Source organism: Limulus polyphemus, unplaced genomic scaffold, assembly GCF_000517525.1.
Source record: "Limulus polyphemus unplaced genomic scaffold, Limulus_polyphemus-2.1.2 Scaffold7261, whole genome shotgun sequence".
Lineage (NCBI taxonomy): Eukaryota > Metazoa > Arthropoda > Merostomata > Xiphosura > Limulidae > Limulus > Limulus polyphemus.
In genome coordinates this window covers 4,816-22,646 of record NW_013672871.1, presented here as the reverse complement: position 1 = coordinate 22,646, position 17,831 = coordinate 4,816, and the positions used below count along the sequence as shown (strand labels likewise).

Sequence of the window (17,831 nt, the reverse complement as noted above, 5' to 3'; positions counted from 1 at the left end):
CAACGTTTCGACAAGGCTTTGTCATCATCAGGTACTAAGCTCAATATAGTAACTACTAAGCCCATCCAGAGCCAAAAGTAATAAAAACAACAATCAAAACACAAACACATATATGTGTGGAGGCCAGGCGTAGCCTACTGGTTAGCATGCCGGAAAGTGCATTCAAGGGTCCATGTTTTGTGTCACTTTACCACAAAAAAACACCACGCTCCACACTTTGGACTCGTGTTTGGGCGTTGTAAGATTAAGATTGAAATCCCACAATTCGTGATGGGTGCTTCTGACTAACTACCTGCCCTCCCTCTAGTTCATCAGCTTCAAGTAGGAGAAAACTAATGTAGATGTTCTTGATGTAGTTTTTGCGCGATTATCCTAAATTACCATATAAGGTAGGATTACTTAGTAAATTAAATCGTTTTTATTATTAAGACAATACACAAACAATATTTATTTCTTTTTAAGATGTTAGGAATTTTTATTTATTTTAAAGTTAATTTTTTAAACATTATAAAAAAAAATCTTGATTATATAAATTTACCATAGCGCCACCTATGTGTGTATTGTATCATGTTGAGTAGGTTTTAGTTTTGTTTCAAGCACTGTTCCAGATAATTTATAGAATATTTCACCGGTACTTCCGATCAAAGTGCAATCTTGTTTCGGAATTGCGAGTATTGGATCCGTCAGATTCCGAACTATACACTTGATGTTTTTTGTTTAATTTTTCTGATGTTGTTGTATAGTGTAGACCGCAGGAATTCCACAGTAATGTGAGCAATTCTGTTCCATTTCAGCCACTTTTATAAGGACTTTTGTGTCACACATACTTTGACAATGGTGGTGGACACTTTGAACATTTGTAATGTCATACTGATTCAGTGACCATACATGTACAAGTTAATTATAAAAAAAAAACTTATTGTTTTGTATTCCTTTAATGGGTGAAGAAATTATTGTTACTTTACTTATTGTTTTGTATTTCTTTAATGGGTGAAGAAAGGATTGTTACTTTACTTATTGTTTTGTATTCCTTTAATGAGTGAAGAAAGGATTGTTACTTTACTTATTGTTTCGTTTTCCTTTAATGAGTGAAGAAAGGATTGTTACTTTACTTATTATTCCTTTAATGGGTGAAGAAAGGATTGTTACTTTACTTATTGTTTCGTTTGCCTTTGATGGGTGAAGAAAGGATTGTTAGTTTACTTATTATTCCTTTAATGGGTGAAAAAAGGTTTGTTACTTTACTTATTGTTTTGTATTAATTTAATGGGTGAAGAAAGGTTTGTTACTTTACTTATTGTTTTGTATTAATTTAATGGGTGAAGAAAGGATTGTTACTTTACTTATTGTTTCGTTTTCCTTTAATGGGTGAAGAAAGGATTGTTACTTTACTTATTGTTTCGTTTTCCTTTAATGGGTGAACAAAGGATTGTTACTTTACTTATTGTTTTGTATTCCTTTAATGTGTGAAGAAAGGATTGTTACTTTACTTATTGTTTCGTTTGCCTTTGATGGGTGAAGAAAGGATTGTTACTTTACTTATTGTTTTGTATTAATTTAATGGGTGAAGAAAGGATTGTTACTTTACTTATTGTTTTGTATTCCTTTAATGTGTGAAGAAAGGATTGTTACTTTACTTATTGTTTTGTATTCCTTTAATGGGTGAAGAAAGGATTGTTACTTTACTTATTGTTTCGTTTTCCTTTAATGGGTGAAGAAATAATATAAGACCCACCCGGTATCTTACAGAAAAGTAACAAATAGAAGTGTGAAGACTAGAAGCATTCTGATATAACCGCGAACGTGTTTATAACACAACATTTTAAGGGAAACACTGCGAAGCGCTAAAAATAAGTTATTATTGATTTTGAGCTTCTATATAACTACCACGTCCAATAGCGTTCGTGAAACCATGTCGCATGTAGACTGCCGATCGGTTCCTGTTTTGAAAAAAAAACAAAAACAAAAAACAATTTTCTAGAAAGGCTGAACTTCAGGGACAAGTAAGTTTGTTAAGGGCCATGTTTAAATACTTCTCTGATATGATTCGTTGGCAAAAAGTAGCCTAACAATTGGTGGTGGGCGGTGTTGAGTAGCTGCCTGATATAGTCTATCACTTCAAAATTAAGGAGGCCCGGCATGGCCAGGTGGTTAGGGAGCACGACCCGCAATCTGCGGGTCGCGGGTTCGATTTCCCGACCCACCAAACATACTCGCCGTGGGCGTTATAATGTGATGGTCAATCCCAATATTTGTTGATAAAAAGAGTAGCCCAAGAGTTGGCGGTAGGTGATGATGACTAGCTGCCTTCCTTCTAGTATTACACTGCTAAATTAGGGATGGCTAGCGCAGATAGCCCTCGTTTAGCTTTGCTCGAAATTAAAACAAACAAACAAACAAAATTAAAAGAGGTTAGTGCAGACAGTCCTCGAGTACGTTTGCGGGAAATTTAAACCAACAAAAATGAACTGAAACGTAGGGCCGGAAACCAGTTACCATCTACCAGGGGGAGGGGGAGGAAGAGGTCAAATTAACCTGACTCTCCCAGGTCTATAACATCTAAACTCCGATAAAGATCACAGACAGAGAGACAGAAATCGATTAAGGAGTTGTCAGATAAATGTTGTCATGTGATAAATAATTTGAATTTTTTTTTTTCCGCATATCTTTTAAAGAACTTGCTGAAGGCTATCGAATCAATTTCGTCTTTTCTTAGGCTGGAGAAAATATTATTGTTGTTTTCGGTTATTTCAAAATTTCCCACAAAGCTACTCAAAAGACATCTGACCATAGCCGACCCTACTTTTGAACTGATAAACCAGAGAGAGGGTATCTAGTCAACAGAACCCACTAGTCAACATTACATTGTCACTGCTATAGCATACTCACGGCTCTAAGTTGGTTGGGTTGTTGTTAAGCGTAGAGCTGCACAATGGGCTATATGTGTTTTGCCAACCACGGGTATCTAAACCTAATATTTAGCGTCGTAAACCTGTAGACTTTCCACTCAGCCCCCCCTGGGTAGGGTGGGGGCAGGGTTTTAAAGTGTGGAGTACATCTCTATCTTCTTTTTTTTCTGTGGAGGGCCACAAACAGAATGCAAACCGTGAATCCCTGGATCGACAACCCAGGCACATTAACCACACTCGTTTTTTTTTGATAAAAGTTTGTGTGTGTGTATGTTTGTTTTCTGATCAAAGGGAAAGACGCTTCCCGATAAATGTAGAACCGAATTTTACATATTCATAAAAAAATTGGTAAACAATCCAGACGATGGTACGGAACACAAAATAGCCACATTGGGGCATCTGCTGTTTCCACCGCCGGGAATCGAACCCCGGGTTTTTGTGTTGTAAGTCCGGGGGGGGGGGTAACACAATGAAATGAATTTATTTCGAATTGTTATTCAGTTAAACGTGTAATCCAAAATTAGTGTGGATTATATCCCATGTAACTCGACTGTGAGCTTGCGGATTAATGGCGAATATATGCGATCCATGTAAACATATAGTCCTAATTGAATATATGCGGTCCATGTAAACATATAGTCCTAACTGAATGTTAATTCTATCCCATTTGTATTCCCCCCAATAAATTGTTTTTTTTCCCTGTAGCTCAGCGGCGAACTTGAGAGCTTACGACTAAAATTTGGGGCTCGATCCCTGCGCTGTGCACGGCGCAGTTGATTCATTGTGTAGCTCTGTGCTTAAAACAAATAAACAAAATCGTCAATAGGTATCGCTAAATCAGCTGTTTTTCTAAAATTCTTCTTCTTGTGTATTATGTAATAGGTATAGTTTCTCTCTATAGTTAAGTCTTTTGGGTTTACGACGCTAAAAAAAAAACGGGTTTCGATACTTGTGGTGAGCAGAGCACAGATAGTCCATTATGTAGTTTTGCGCTTAACAACATCCAAACAAATAGGTGTAGTTAGTGCAAGGGCCTTTTTTTTTTCTGGCAATTACTAGAGCAAAAATAGAAAACGTTCCCTTTGACTTAAATGAGATATAATGTCTGCGGACTTACAACGCTAGAAACCGGGTTTAGATACCCGTGATAGGCAGACCACAGATAGCCCATTGTGTATCTTTGTGCGTAATTACAAAGAAAGAAACAAACTTTTTGTGGATATGTTGCAATGGGAAAAATTGTAGAATTAATATGTGTGCGTTTTATGCCCACGAAGAGGTGTGTTTGTGGAATCGATATGACTATATTTCGGTTATTTAATATTTTCTGTTACGAGCCGTAGTGTGCGTGTGAGAGAAGTAAAATAATTATCGCTGCCTATTACGCTCCATTACGTTCTACAGAGAAAAAAACAAACTTCTTCAAAAATGATTCATCGATTAATAACAAAAATGGTCAACAGATGGCGCCGTGAATTTGAATTATTCTGATGTATTTTAAGCAAATTAATTGAATTTTCCAACTTCAGTCAGTAATATGTAAACGTCCACATGTGCGTGAGCCCATTGTTTTCTTTTCATCACTTTACTGTATTATTGAATGTCTTTATATGTGTAACTGTTCTGTATCGTCCAGCCACTTGTTTCTTCTGCCTAAAATCAACTTGATTGTTGAAATTCTCTGCTAGTTTTTTTATGATATTGAAAAATAAAATCAAATCCAAAATATCGTATAGGAAGACTAAAACTAAAATTTTTCGGGTGGAGAATTAATTTAGCGAATTGTGTGCCGATTTGGTGTAAAATATATTTGTAATTTGGTAGTTTTAACTGAAAGGTACTTATGCGCATGTCAACGTAGACGATCAAGTCAGAGCTCCCCTAAGGTTCAGGCATAGCCGTTCCTAATTTTAAACTACTGACCATAGAGAAGACAGTCGGCCAGCAACACGCACTGTCACTTAGACCTTGTCTTATTTTCAAACCGAATTACGATATTGACTGTTAATTTTATAACGCACCCACATGTTCAGCGTCACCATGCCTTGAACCTTGGACCCTCGATACGCAGCCCGGAACATAACCACGTGGCTATGATCGGCCCGGAAAATATAATTAGCCATATGAAAACATGTTTTTCCAGCATGACGCAATAAGGCCAAAAAGATAAAAAAAAAAGTAGTGTTACTTCAAAACTAAAATAAACAAGGTTGTTACACGAATGAAGATAAATTATACTAACCACTACTGTTGTCACCCGGTAAACAGTCACAGCAGTGTAGTTATCAAGAACTGTTGGTGAAATATTAGCTTCCATTACAATTCCCGAAGGTTTGCCATAAGTCCAAGTTGCAAGCTGTGATTAGAAAAATATAAGTGAGTTAGTAGAGACCTATTTTATTTTAACAATGAGTTAGTAGAGACCTATTTAATTTAACAATGAGTTAGTAGAGACCTATTTTATTTTAACAATGAGTTAGTAGAGACCTATTTTATTTTAACGTTGAGTTAGTAGAGACCTATTTTATTTTAACAATGAGTTAGTAGAGACCTATTTCAGTTTAACAATGTGTTAGTAGAGACATATTTTATTTTAACAATGAGTTAGTAGAGACTTATTTTATTTTAACAATGAGTTAGTAGAGACCTATTTCAGTTTAACAATGAGTTAGTAGAGACATATTTTATTTTAACAATGAGTTAGTAGAGACCTATTTTATCGTAACAATGTTTTCGATTACAATGTTATTGCTGAAGCTTGGATCAAAGAATTCGTAAAAAAATTATCTTTTACGTAAAACATTTTACTTTCGCAAATAATTTCTCGGTGATTTCCGTTCCCACTTTGACCTTTGACTTACTAAAAGTACGTAAATTAAACATCGTAATTAAACACGCATAAGAACCGATGATTTCCGTTCCTACTTTGACCTTTGACTTACTAAAAGTACGTAAATTAAACATCGTAATTAAACACGCATAAGAACCGATGATTTCCGTTCCTACTTTGACCTTTGACTTACTAAAAGTACGTAAATTAAACATCGTAATTAAACACGCATAAGAACCGATGATTTCCGTTCCTACTTTGACCTTTGACTTACTAAAAGTACATAAATTAAAATCGTAATTAAACACGCATAAGAAAAAATATATGCCAATCAAACTGCCATTTTCTGCTAACAGCCATAAAAATATTTTATAAATTAAAAAGGTGACCAATTTCTTCTGTACTGTATTCACGAAAAAGAAAGTAAAATAATAGAGAGAGAGAGAGAGAAGATTGACCAAGCTTTGTAATAACGTTACCTTCTTTCTCTCGGGAGCTTTATCATTCGCAATTTTAATGGACTCAAAGAGTAGCTTTAGTTCTTGATAATTTTTTCCGTTCTGGTTGATGACAAACCTGCCGTAAGCACCATCAAAAGATTCCTGAAATCATAATATAAAAATAAGCATGGCGTTTCAGGAGACAATAACCACTCTGTGTCGTTTATCAGGAATGAAGAAAATGAATAGGAGGATTTTTTCTCACTATTCTTATAAAATAAGTAATTCTGAATAAATAAAAAAAAATCAATTAGAAACACCTCCAAAAATATGTCGTAGTTAAAGAAACCCATAATGCAATGTGGCATCGAGTGTCGGTAGTTTTACCAAACATGAAAAAACAAAGGATGATAAGAAAGACGTCATTTGTTCTATGTGTTCGTTGCAGGTCCTTATCGTATATATATATATATTTTAGCATTAAATGATAGGTTGGAATGTTAAACGTGTGGAGTTTCTGTTTAGTCATGCCCTAAATATGCCCCAAACAGTCAGTCTGACAGTAGAAATGAATATCGTGCAATGTATTTCATCACAGACCACAAGGTGCGAAAGACGGGCAACGTTTGTTTGTTTGTAGCTAAGCACAAAGCCACACAATGGGCGATCTGTGCTCTGCCCACTATTGGTATCGAAAACCGGTTTCTAGCGTTGTAAGTCCACAGACATGCCGCTGTACCACTGCGGAGGGCCGAACAAACTTACAAATACACAACTCGTTTGGGCTTGCGGGAGATTAACTAATGGTATGCTGTCACCTGGTGACTCAACTGTAAGATTGAGGGCTTATAACACTAAAACTCAAGGTTCGATACCCGCATTTGGCATAGCAAAAAAAAACCAACAAAAAAGTCTATTGTGTAGCTTTGTGCTTAAAAACAAACAGCCACCCTAATAATCTTGAATGAATTTATTTTGGTTAGAACAAACTGCATCAGGAGAGTAAGTTGTTGCTAAAGGTTTTGGTTTTTTGGTTGTTGCTAAGTGCAAAGCTGCACATTGGGCTATCTCTGTTTTGTCTACTGTAGGAGCTTCATAGGAACAGTTGTAATATGAATTACCTGCTTCGGATAACCTATTTTATATGTTTATATAAAGTGCTGAAAACTAAAGGAGTGGAGCTTGGTCATCGTGGTAAAGTTTGAAGTTCAGAGCTGGCAAGCCATGGGCGCGTTATAAGTACGACAGTCGATCCTTCTGGTGAGTAGTTAAAAATTACGGACGGCGGCAAATAGCCTTATCCATATGGTGGAGCTCTGGATTTCGAAGCTGGCGAGCCTGAATCGAATTTGTGCAATACCACAATATATTTCCACACACTTTAAGCCGTTGGTGCGTTATAAATGTGACAGTCAATCCCTATGGTCAGTAGTTCAAAAATAGGGAAGGCGACGGCAAATAGCTTTAGTAACTTTGCCAGAAATAGAAAAAAATAGCGTAAAAACCTTTACACAGATTTTATAAAAATAAATAAAATCACTGTTGTTTCATTCGTATATTTTCGAAACACTTGCTACGTTTTTTTTATTTTTTGCCCCCATACATATATGATGAATAAAATAAGGAAAGACTGAACTTATTTCGAAAGCCACAACAACTTAACAGAATACGCGTTAACGAAAACAAATTCGTTTTATTCAATGAAACAAGAAAGAGATCTGATCACAGACACCCTCCGTAACAAACAGATACATGTCTCTAAATGGTAGTTTATCGTAAATATATATATAATACATGTAATGCAGATAAAACACTTTTACAGGGGCTTGTTATTTAAAATTGGTCTCTGCATGATACATCACTCTTGCGTTTTTAACTGAACGTCAGATAATTTGACGGTCACCCTCAGAGTCAGCGGTAAGATTAGGGGCTTGAAATGCTAAAATCCGGGATTCGATTCCCCGCGGTGGACAGATTGCAGGTGTAAAAAAATCGTATAACTTTGTTGTAAGAAAATACAACAACAAGAAATACTTTAAACATATGGAACAAAGGTATGTAATATGGTTTCACTGTGTTACACACAAGTAATGCGGATAAAACACTTTTACAGGGGCATCGTATTCTGCATTGCAGTCTCGTTTGAAAAAAAAATATTTTGAGGGTATTTCTCAAATATATTTGTTTTACAATTAACACTCACTACACATAAGACACGAATATCTACGCAGTTAAACTGGCTAAAATTGTCGTTTAAGGAAGACATTTTCAATAACAAAGTTTTAATTCTTTTGTTACAAAACTCTCGTTCCTTTAGTTATGTCTTTTATTTCATTTTATTCCAATTTTGCCATGAAAATATTGTCTTATTTACTGTACACTAATGATCAGTGAGTTCATTTCAACGTCCCTTAAGTTTAACTTTTGAAGTTTACTACGATTAAACTTGATAAATTGAATTTTTTAAAACAGTTATCGAATAAAAAAGTGCATTGTTTCTTATAAAAAAAAACTGAAGCAAAACTTAAAATTTGACAAAGTGACTGAACAACCTGTTGCAAGGCAGCGGAAAGATCAATCTTCTCTCTTTCTCCCAATTGCTTACTGTTCATGGTTTCACCACATTTTGGATAACTTAATGTCTCTGGCCACTTGGAGCTCTTCAGTCGGTCAGCAACTGCTCGTAGTGTCATTTCCGTCAAATCGTAGTAAAAAGCTGTGTCCACCTGGTGAGTTGAACAGTATTTTACTAAGAATTACATTATTCAGCTTTCTTCAACCCAGTTTGAATACATTCAATCATTAATTAGTGGATGATTATGTGTGTGGAACTCTGAAGAGTTTAAAGTACGTATTTTACACTTTGTATTTCGTGTTTGTGTGTGTAAAACTCTCATATTTTACGCTTGTATTTGTGTCGTGTAACGTCAAGCATACTTTTTATTAAGTATTTACACTTGTATTGTGTGCGTGTAAAGTCAAGCATACTTTTTATTAAGTATTTACATTTGTATTGTGTGCGTGTAAAGTCAAGCATACTTTTTATTAAGTATTTACACTTGTATTGTGTGCGTGTAAAGTCAAGCATACTTTTTATTAAGTATTTACATTTGTATTGTGTGCGTGTAAAGTCAAGCATACTTTTTATTAAGTATTTACACTATGTGGTTTGTGTATTTTCGTACTTGTTTTATAAGATCAGAGGTGCGTGTGCATTAGAAGTAACCTCTGGCTGTTAGGACTTAGTTTTAACATTTGTTCTTTTTTTACTATTTTACCCACTGAAATGTGTAATGTTGATGTAAAACTTAAGTTTTTTGTCTTTTGCTTTTCATAATTCACATACCATCGGATAGGCTCGAGTAAGCTGATTATCATTTAGCATCTTTACTCTTGTGGAATCTGTAGGTTCAGGATAAATGTAGAGAGCTGTAATATTGGAGCAGGCACACGAAGGTTTTCGATTTTGTTCTTCCTCTTCCTGAAAAAACAAACAAATGTATATTTAGCTGTTGGTGGCATTTATTATTTAATATTTTCAACCTGAATGATGCTTTAAACGACCTGGTCAGAGAGTCCAAAGTTCAGATTATAAACATCCACGTTTAAGAAGTGCTGACCAGAAGGAGAGAGCAACCAATCAGCAGTACAACCCACCTACGAGGTTACTCGAGGGAGCAGCCAGTCAGCAGCACCACCACCCACCTACAAGGCTACGCGAGGGAGCAACCAGTCAGCAGTACAACCCACATACAAGGCTACTCGAGGGAGCAGCCAGTCAGCAGCACCACCCACCTACAAGGCTACTCGAGGGAGCAACCAGTCAGCAGCACCACCCACCTACATGGCTACTCGAGGGAGCAACCAGTCAGCAGTACAACCCACATACAAGGCTACTCGAGGGAGCAACCAGTCAGCAGCATCATTAAAAGGGTAGTGATATTGACTATGATAACGCCCCCCCCTCCAAAGATGAAAGCGCGCAGTGAGTTCAGCGGTATATTACGGCTCGAACCTTGGACCTTCTGTCCAGCGCACACTAACCACTAAGCTACGTCCAGTCCATAAGATTAATTACTTATTGTTCCTTTCTATTTCTGTGGTAACTTAAATAATATAATATTAATTACTTGGTGGCGCTCTAATGTCTTTATATACCATGTCATTCAGTCTGAAAAAAGTATACAAAAGGTCGAGTTGTATGTATATATATATATACAGGATCTAGTGGTAGTCCTTAAAGAAATGTTACCACTAAATACCAGCAGATCACGTGTAATGATCAGTTCTGTCTACAAAGGTCTAGAGTGACCTTGATACCGATTCTAGCACACCAAGGGGTGTTTTAATAATTGCCACGTGCAAGTAATTAAATTGCAGTTGGTTATAAGTTAAACGTACGTACCTTCGAAATGAGAAACCATGCGTATTCCCGCCCATACATTCCATTTTCTTGAGCCTTAAAAGTAGAAGAAAGAACTTAGTAGAAACAACCATAAATTGTTTAATACACAGTAGAATGTTATGTAAAAAATATCACTGAAACCTCATTAAAAATCCAGAAATTCATTTTGCAGCCAGAAACAATTAATTTTAACTTCGACAAAATTATTATTTTGTAACGTATATACAGAGTAATGGGATTCTGTTGCCTCATTAATATAACGTGTGTTTTCAGTCAGCACAAGATCAGTGCCAGCAGTAGTTCCCGTAATCAAATAAAACTTTTATAAACTGACCAATCCTACAAACTTCTTTTGAGTTGACCAATTGCATGCTAGACGTTTTTGAACTGACCTATTCCATTATAGATTTAGCTAGTTCATTCTATACTTCTTTCAATTGACCATCTTATTTGGGATGGCTAATTTCGTTCCATATTTATTTGAACTGACCTATTCCAGCCTCATTTACGTTTATGTTTATAGTGTGTCATCTGATAGACATCCCTGTGATAGAAATCGTGTCTTTCTTACTTGTTCTACAACCCCCATTATCATATTTTTGGGCCATCCTGTATAATTTCAAAGTAGTCTAAGTTTATATATCTTTATAGATTTTTAAGAGCACCAGTATCCTCGTCTTTATTCAAATGTCTCTTAGAAATACATTAGACTTTTAATACACATTGTCTCGGGTGAAGAAAACCTTATACTCACTGTGCTCAGGGCATTAGTTAAAGTTTCCGTGGTTCCAACAATGAAGAAGTTATCAATATCACTTCTGTCTAGATCACGAGCTTTATTTTTCAAGTCCTCCGTTCTACCATCAACAGACAGGATCATATGACGGGTCTGTACGTTCTCAAGCAAAGTACTGAACTTGTGTTCCATTACTGAAAAGAAAAAAAGATAAAAGGTATCTGGTGTTTGTAAAACAACAACACGATTTTCATGTGTTTATAACTTTGCGAAAAATACTAGTTTAACGGTAACAACGTGATAAGGTGATTAAAATGGCGTCTTTTTTTTTTCTACGTTAGTCTCTCTTATGCCAGGCTGACCACGAATCTGGCATTCCTGAAAGAAGAAAAAAGACAGGAAATTGTAAGATGAGTCAAAAAGTTAGGAAAAATTGTGCCTTCCAGTTATTCTTCCTCAAAAAAGTGCACGCGCACGTAAATCATGCTGCTTAACTATACCAGTGATTCGTGTATTTCATCTTGGTTAACTCTTAGGTAGTTAGATAAATTACCAGTAGATGGCGTTTATTATCTTCTTCGTTGTATATGATGATAGGTTAGGTTTAATATTATTTTATATATTAAAATACGAATTTAATTGTCCATTATCAAGTTTTAATGTTCTTGTTTGAAGATTTATTTGTTCATTATCAAGTTTAATGTTTTTTGTTTGAATATTTTTTTGTTCATCATCAAGTTTTAATATTTTTGTATGAAGATATTTTTTGTCCATCATCAAGTTTTAATGTTTTTGTTTGAAGATTTTTTTTTGTCCATCATCAAGTTTTATCGTTTTTGCATGAATATTTTTTTTATCCATCATCATGTTTTAATGTTTTTGTTTGAAGTTTTTTTTGTCCATCATCATGTTTTAATGTTTTTATTTGAAGATATTTTCTGTCCATCATCTAGCTGTAATGTCCCACTTTTTGGACTGACAAGAGCTGACTAGCTGCTTTCCCTCTAGTCTTTCATTTAAAAATTATTGATGGCCAGCGCAGGTAACTCGTGTGTAGCTTAGTGAGAAAATCAACAAACAAACAAACTTTTCTCTCTTTTTAAATTATCTACTAAGAATAATTAAGTAAGAAGTGAATATAGAAAGTCTAGTTCTTATTGTGTAGCCCTTCCCAGTGATCCAGCGGTAAACTCGGAGGCTTATAAGGCTAAAAACCGGGTTTCGAAACCCGTTGTGGGAACAACACAGATATTCCATTGCACAGCTTTGCACTTAACAACAAACAAACATATAAAAATTCGTAGCATCTTTAACAACTGCCTCTTTTCTTACCGAAATTCACTCGCTAGTCTAGAATCCAGAGCACTGAAGCGTTAATAGATAAAACTAGGAACTTATTAGTTCCTTAGTGAAGTTTAATCGCTAGGCTGATTTACTGACCAAATTAAGACAACTATTCGGGATGACATTCACCCAGTTAAATGAATGATATTTTGCCCTAATATTGTGTCTGATCTTAAGTTTAATATGACATTTCTTAAATAGGTTGAGAAAAGATTTAAAATATATCTTATTAAATTTGGTAACAGCACAAGAGTTTACGTTTTTTTTTTTTTTTTGTAAAGCTAATTATATTCATCAGATCAGAAGTGGTTGTAGATTAGCACGTAAGTTGAAGCGACCTCTATAGTTCAACGCTTCAGTTTGCTCTGTTAACTCATCATAAAAGATAATGTCACATGCGTATACATCTCATTAATGAGTTACCAACAGAGTCGTCATAAAGAATCCCGCCGGATTTCATCTTCTGCACTATGGCAATGTCTCTGATGACCTGAAGGAGGTAGTCACCTGGCGGAGGAATCTGAACTAAGTACATAAGCTCCGACTCGGTCAATTTCTCCCAACCTTTTATTCCTGAGAGCCTCCCGTACGTAGCGCTAACTGTGGGGATTCCCAAATCCCTAGCAATCTTCTTCACAATGGATGAGGTTTTGACAAAGTTGTCATTAGGACGGAGTGTTGCGTCTATCATCACGTGGGGATTGGCCTTCATAATGTTATTGCACACTACATAAAATAGTATTGAAAGTATTAAATTTAGTTTTGATAATACAAATATATAAAGAAATTATAAGTAAATAAAGTTTCCAAAGAAGTTTTGGGAATCCAAAGTTTTTTACCACAGTAAAATTCTTAAGTCCACTATTGATTGACAAATTCCAGTTACCTAAAGTGCATTTCAAAAAAATAGGATGAGCGTGTTAACTAAATGTTTAGAAGGTATTTGGATTTGTACTTTATTTACACGTACCGCAACTGAAAAATGTTTGTTTTAGCGTTACTTGGCACCAGAAAAAATGTTAATATAACAACAATATTAAACTGTTTAACACTGCTTAAGACTTTCTAATGTTTAAGATGTACATTGTTCAATATTAATCATAAAATTGTATCATTCAAAGGTTACCGAACTGATTGTTTACTAAAACAAACACTCGGATGTACACTCTGTGATGTCATGGATAAAAAATATATTTCTGGATAGAATTGACTGTAAAGGTTTAAGTAAATAACTCAAAGTTTCCCGGACTGGGCTTTAAAAATCCATGTAAAGATAATAGATAAATTATTTTATCGAAGTAATCTCGACTTATTTCACTCAAATGTATAGAGAAAATGAAAGTGTTACATTTTCTGTAATCAATTGCTTCTGTGTTTATTGGATATACAATGATACCTTTGGCTTCGGTGTCGGAACTACCAATGTTTACTTGATGATGCACGAGCTCCACTTCTGTTTGGAGCTGAGCTGTTAAGCTATTAAAAGCTTTTGCAACAACTGCCTTTGGCGTATCATAGTCCAGCTCACCGACCAGCACTATATAAAAAAAGGAAGAACAAAGACTTCCTGTATTTTTTTCTCGTGAAATATTTTATTCTACTCTTTAATTCTGACGAAAAAATAAAAGTTAAAAATATATAAAATATATTATTGTAGCTTCCTATTTTGACATCATTAAGTTTCTACTCTTAAATAATTCATACATAATCTACATATTTACTCCTAAGAGTTTCCTACTATTGTGGCATTCCTGCTTTTAAACTATTCGCTACATTTTCTCTTTATTTAGTCTATGTTAATTTTGTTTTTTTTACTTTTAAGGGTAACATGAAGAATCAAGTCTGAATTCAAAAACCTGGAATCGGACCTTGTTAGTACCTTTATTACATACAAGTCTATCTAGAAATGACACAACATAATTAATTGACAGGGATAAGGGAAACGTCTCATGCTATGCCTACTTTTCGCTCTCTGACTTAGTATTCAACGCCATGGAGCCTAGTTAGCGGACAGCTCCAGATTTAAATAAATAAGCAACTAAGTTTCTGTAACGTTGTCTAATTCAAACGCCGTCATATTAAAGTGACTTTATCATGTTTCGTGGGGACGGGGTGGGGGTATTAGTCAGTGAAACCTCCGTGATGTAAACTTTACACCGGTAAGTCTAGCAGTACAAAAATGGATTAAACTATATTAATATAAGTCATCTATTGCTCGCAGTCTTAATGAATTATTTACAAAGTTTCCGTTCATTGATTTCATGTAGACTTTTATGTTCTTGCTATAACTGTTCACTATCTGGTTATTTTTATTGATTCCTCTGTCACCATTGGCTTCGTTGTTACTGTAGTTGAGTTCGTGTGGTTCTCCTCACCTGAGAACAATATTTTATTATCTGTTTAATTCAATGTGGTTCTTCTCACCTGAGTACGATATTTCATTATCTGTTTAATTTAATGTGGTTCTTCTCACCTGAGTACGATATTTCATTATCTGTTTAATTTAATGTTGTTGTTCTCACCTGAGTACAATATTTCATTACCTGGGTAATTCAATGTGGTTCTTCTCACCTGAGTACAATATTTCATTACATGGTTAATTAATGTGGTTCTTCTAACCTGAGTATAAGATACAATTTTTTGGTTAATTTCACGTGGTTCTCTGTTTTGACTACAAGAGTATTTTTTGGTTTTTCTTTTTTGTCTAAAAAAATCTAAAGTTTTTTGAGTTTATTTCCTAAGACGATGTCGTAGTAATTACAAAGTTCTAACTACTGATGATATAACCTTTACTTTTTTTTCATGCTACTTGATATTCTTCAGTCTTGGTTAATTATCTCCCTATTAATTTGTTTTAATATAAATGTTCTTGTTTTTTTTTCTTCCCGACTAAGTTTCACAGGAATATTGTTTACATTCGTTTGCTAAAGATTTACACCTATGATTTACTAACGACTCAATTTGTTATTTACAAATTAGAAGCCAGTGGCACAGCGGTATGTCTGCGGGTTATTTACTTTGGGCTTAACTACAAACGTACAAAGCAAGTTTGAAATATTGAATATAAAACTATAAAATATGATTCTTCCAGCTTTGGAGGTTAAGCCTAAAAATATACATTGCAGTTGTTGATGCCCCCCAGGGGCACAGCGGTATGTCTGCGAGTTATTTGAAGATAAATATTGGACTTTTATAAAGCAGTTTCAGGTGGGCTGGTGGTTATTTTTTTTTTCTGTGAAAGCTTGTGGATGGTGGTAGTTTTCAGATTATAACTACTCGTGGCCACGCTTTTGAAATGAGAAAATAAAATATTACTTCAAATGAAACATTTAGCAAGGAATTTAGCGCAAAGCTTCGTATGAGTTATCTTCGTATAGCTGCTCTAACTCTGAAGTGACAGACTAGGGGGAAGGGCAACTAGTCAATAATAACTACCGCTAGCTCTTGGGTTACTCCTGTTCGATCGAACAGTAAGACTTCACGATCACTCTTACGTGTGATTCTTTTTGCCTTGACTAAAAAAATTGTATCCCCCCCCCCCCAGTGGCACAGCGGCAAGTCTGCGGATTTACAATGCTAGAAATCGGGTTTCGATGCTCGTGCTGGGCAGAGCACTGATAGCCCATTGTGTAGCTTTGTGCTTAATTCCAAACAATCAATCAATCAAATCTATTTTCTGCTTAATATGATACGATTGTTCACAATCTAGGCACGCTAACCACTTAGCCACGCCCGACCCCGCTTTGTAGAAAGGGAGATAGCTTAAAAAAACAACAAAAGCGAAACACCAGTTTAAGGTGGGAGGTGTCTAGACCTATGTATAGACCGAGAATCATGTTTAAATATCTCAGGTCTGTCGTTATAATCTAATAATGTAAACTGTGAATAATTCGAATCTCTTTGTATTCCTAGTGTTACAGACAACTTCTGTATTGGCTCCCTTGAAGTGGGGGGGGGTCGAATCATTGACATACCTTTCAATTGTATTATTTACAAGTTTAACCAGATTGGAATATAATTGGAAAATCTCTTTTTTGTACCAATTACTTGTTCATAAAAATTAGCCAAACCTCAACATAATTTGTACTCTATACGCGTTGATATAGTCAATCGAATACAGGTTTTAGAGATGGTTATCGAATTATCCTTTCGTTATCTTTGTAACAGAGTGAAAAGAACCATAGCTTGGTGAAGAAAAGACAACAACAACAACAAAAAAAAAAGCTTTAACACCTGTTTTCCCTCACATCTATGTTCTTGTTGCCAAGGTGACGTTTGTTTGTTGCCATCAAAACAGTAGGTTTCTCGTGCTTTACTTAGCACGCGCCACCACGCTGAATGATAATTTTCTAGCGTTAGAGTCTTAGAAAATATCTATCACTGTACCTCGGTGTTCGTTACCAATGGCTTTATGATTTAAGCTCGAGTCCCAGTGCAGCACGTGCGTGAGAAGGCTATTGGAAAAATCATCAGTCAGCAAAAAGAGTTGTTGGAAATAAAAGGAAATATTTCGACGATACACAACGACATACTAATGCTCTTAGAACAGCAGGAATATAATAACATTTTGCAAGATTTGTGTTGTGTTGTGTTGGTTTTTAGGTTAGAAACGACAATTACGATGAATGTTAGGTCCAATGGGAGGGGGGGGAGAGCACAGACGCAGCGAGAAAAATGATATGTATATATCTATCTATATATGTGTAAGTTTCACATTGGAAATTTAATTGCGTTTTGTGTTCACGTGCCACCAGGAGTCCGATAACTCAACACGTATGAAAGTATAAAGTATGTGATATGTATATGCGTTAATAATGTCTGTCGCAATAGAGTTACGCGAAAAAAAATAGAGCGTAAATTAGAGTAGTATTATCGTATTTATAAATCACGTTAAAATGCTTTATGGTCCCGGGAGAGTTAGCGGTAAGTTTACAGACTTACAACGCTACAATCCAGACTACACTTTCTACACCGTTGTGTAATTTTATTCCTCACGTTAATATGGGACTTTTTCTACTTTTACATAGTTGTCTCGAGCTTTCTGTATCTGCTCGTAATTCTATTCGTTACGTTAAATACAATCAACAAGAGTCTTAATTGTTTCATGGAATAAATAACTTTGTCGCTAAATTAAACTTCAATGAATGAATATTTGATAATTCTTCAC

General features: G+C 35.3%; 1 protein-coding gene across 1 annotated transcript in view; it reads right to left on the bottom strand.

Annotated features, from left to right (window-relative positions):
- The window catches only part of LOC106474470 (ionotropic receptor 25a-like), a 22,610-nt gene extending 13,022 nt beyond the window's left edge, over positions 1–9,588 (bottom strand). The window contains exons 1-2 of the mRNA XM_022402782.1: positions 9,526–9,588; positions 5,152–5,265 (exon numbers count right to left, since the gene is read on the bottom strand). Coding sequence (XP_022258490.1) covers positions 5,152–5,265; positions 9,526–9,564 — 153 coding nt within the window. The 5' untranslated portion in view covers positions 9,565–9,588. The remainder of the gene's footprint in view (positions 1–5,151; positions 5,266–9,525) is intronic.
- Between the last annotated feature and the right edge of the window lie 8,243 nt (positions 9,589–17,831).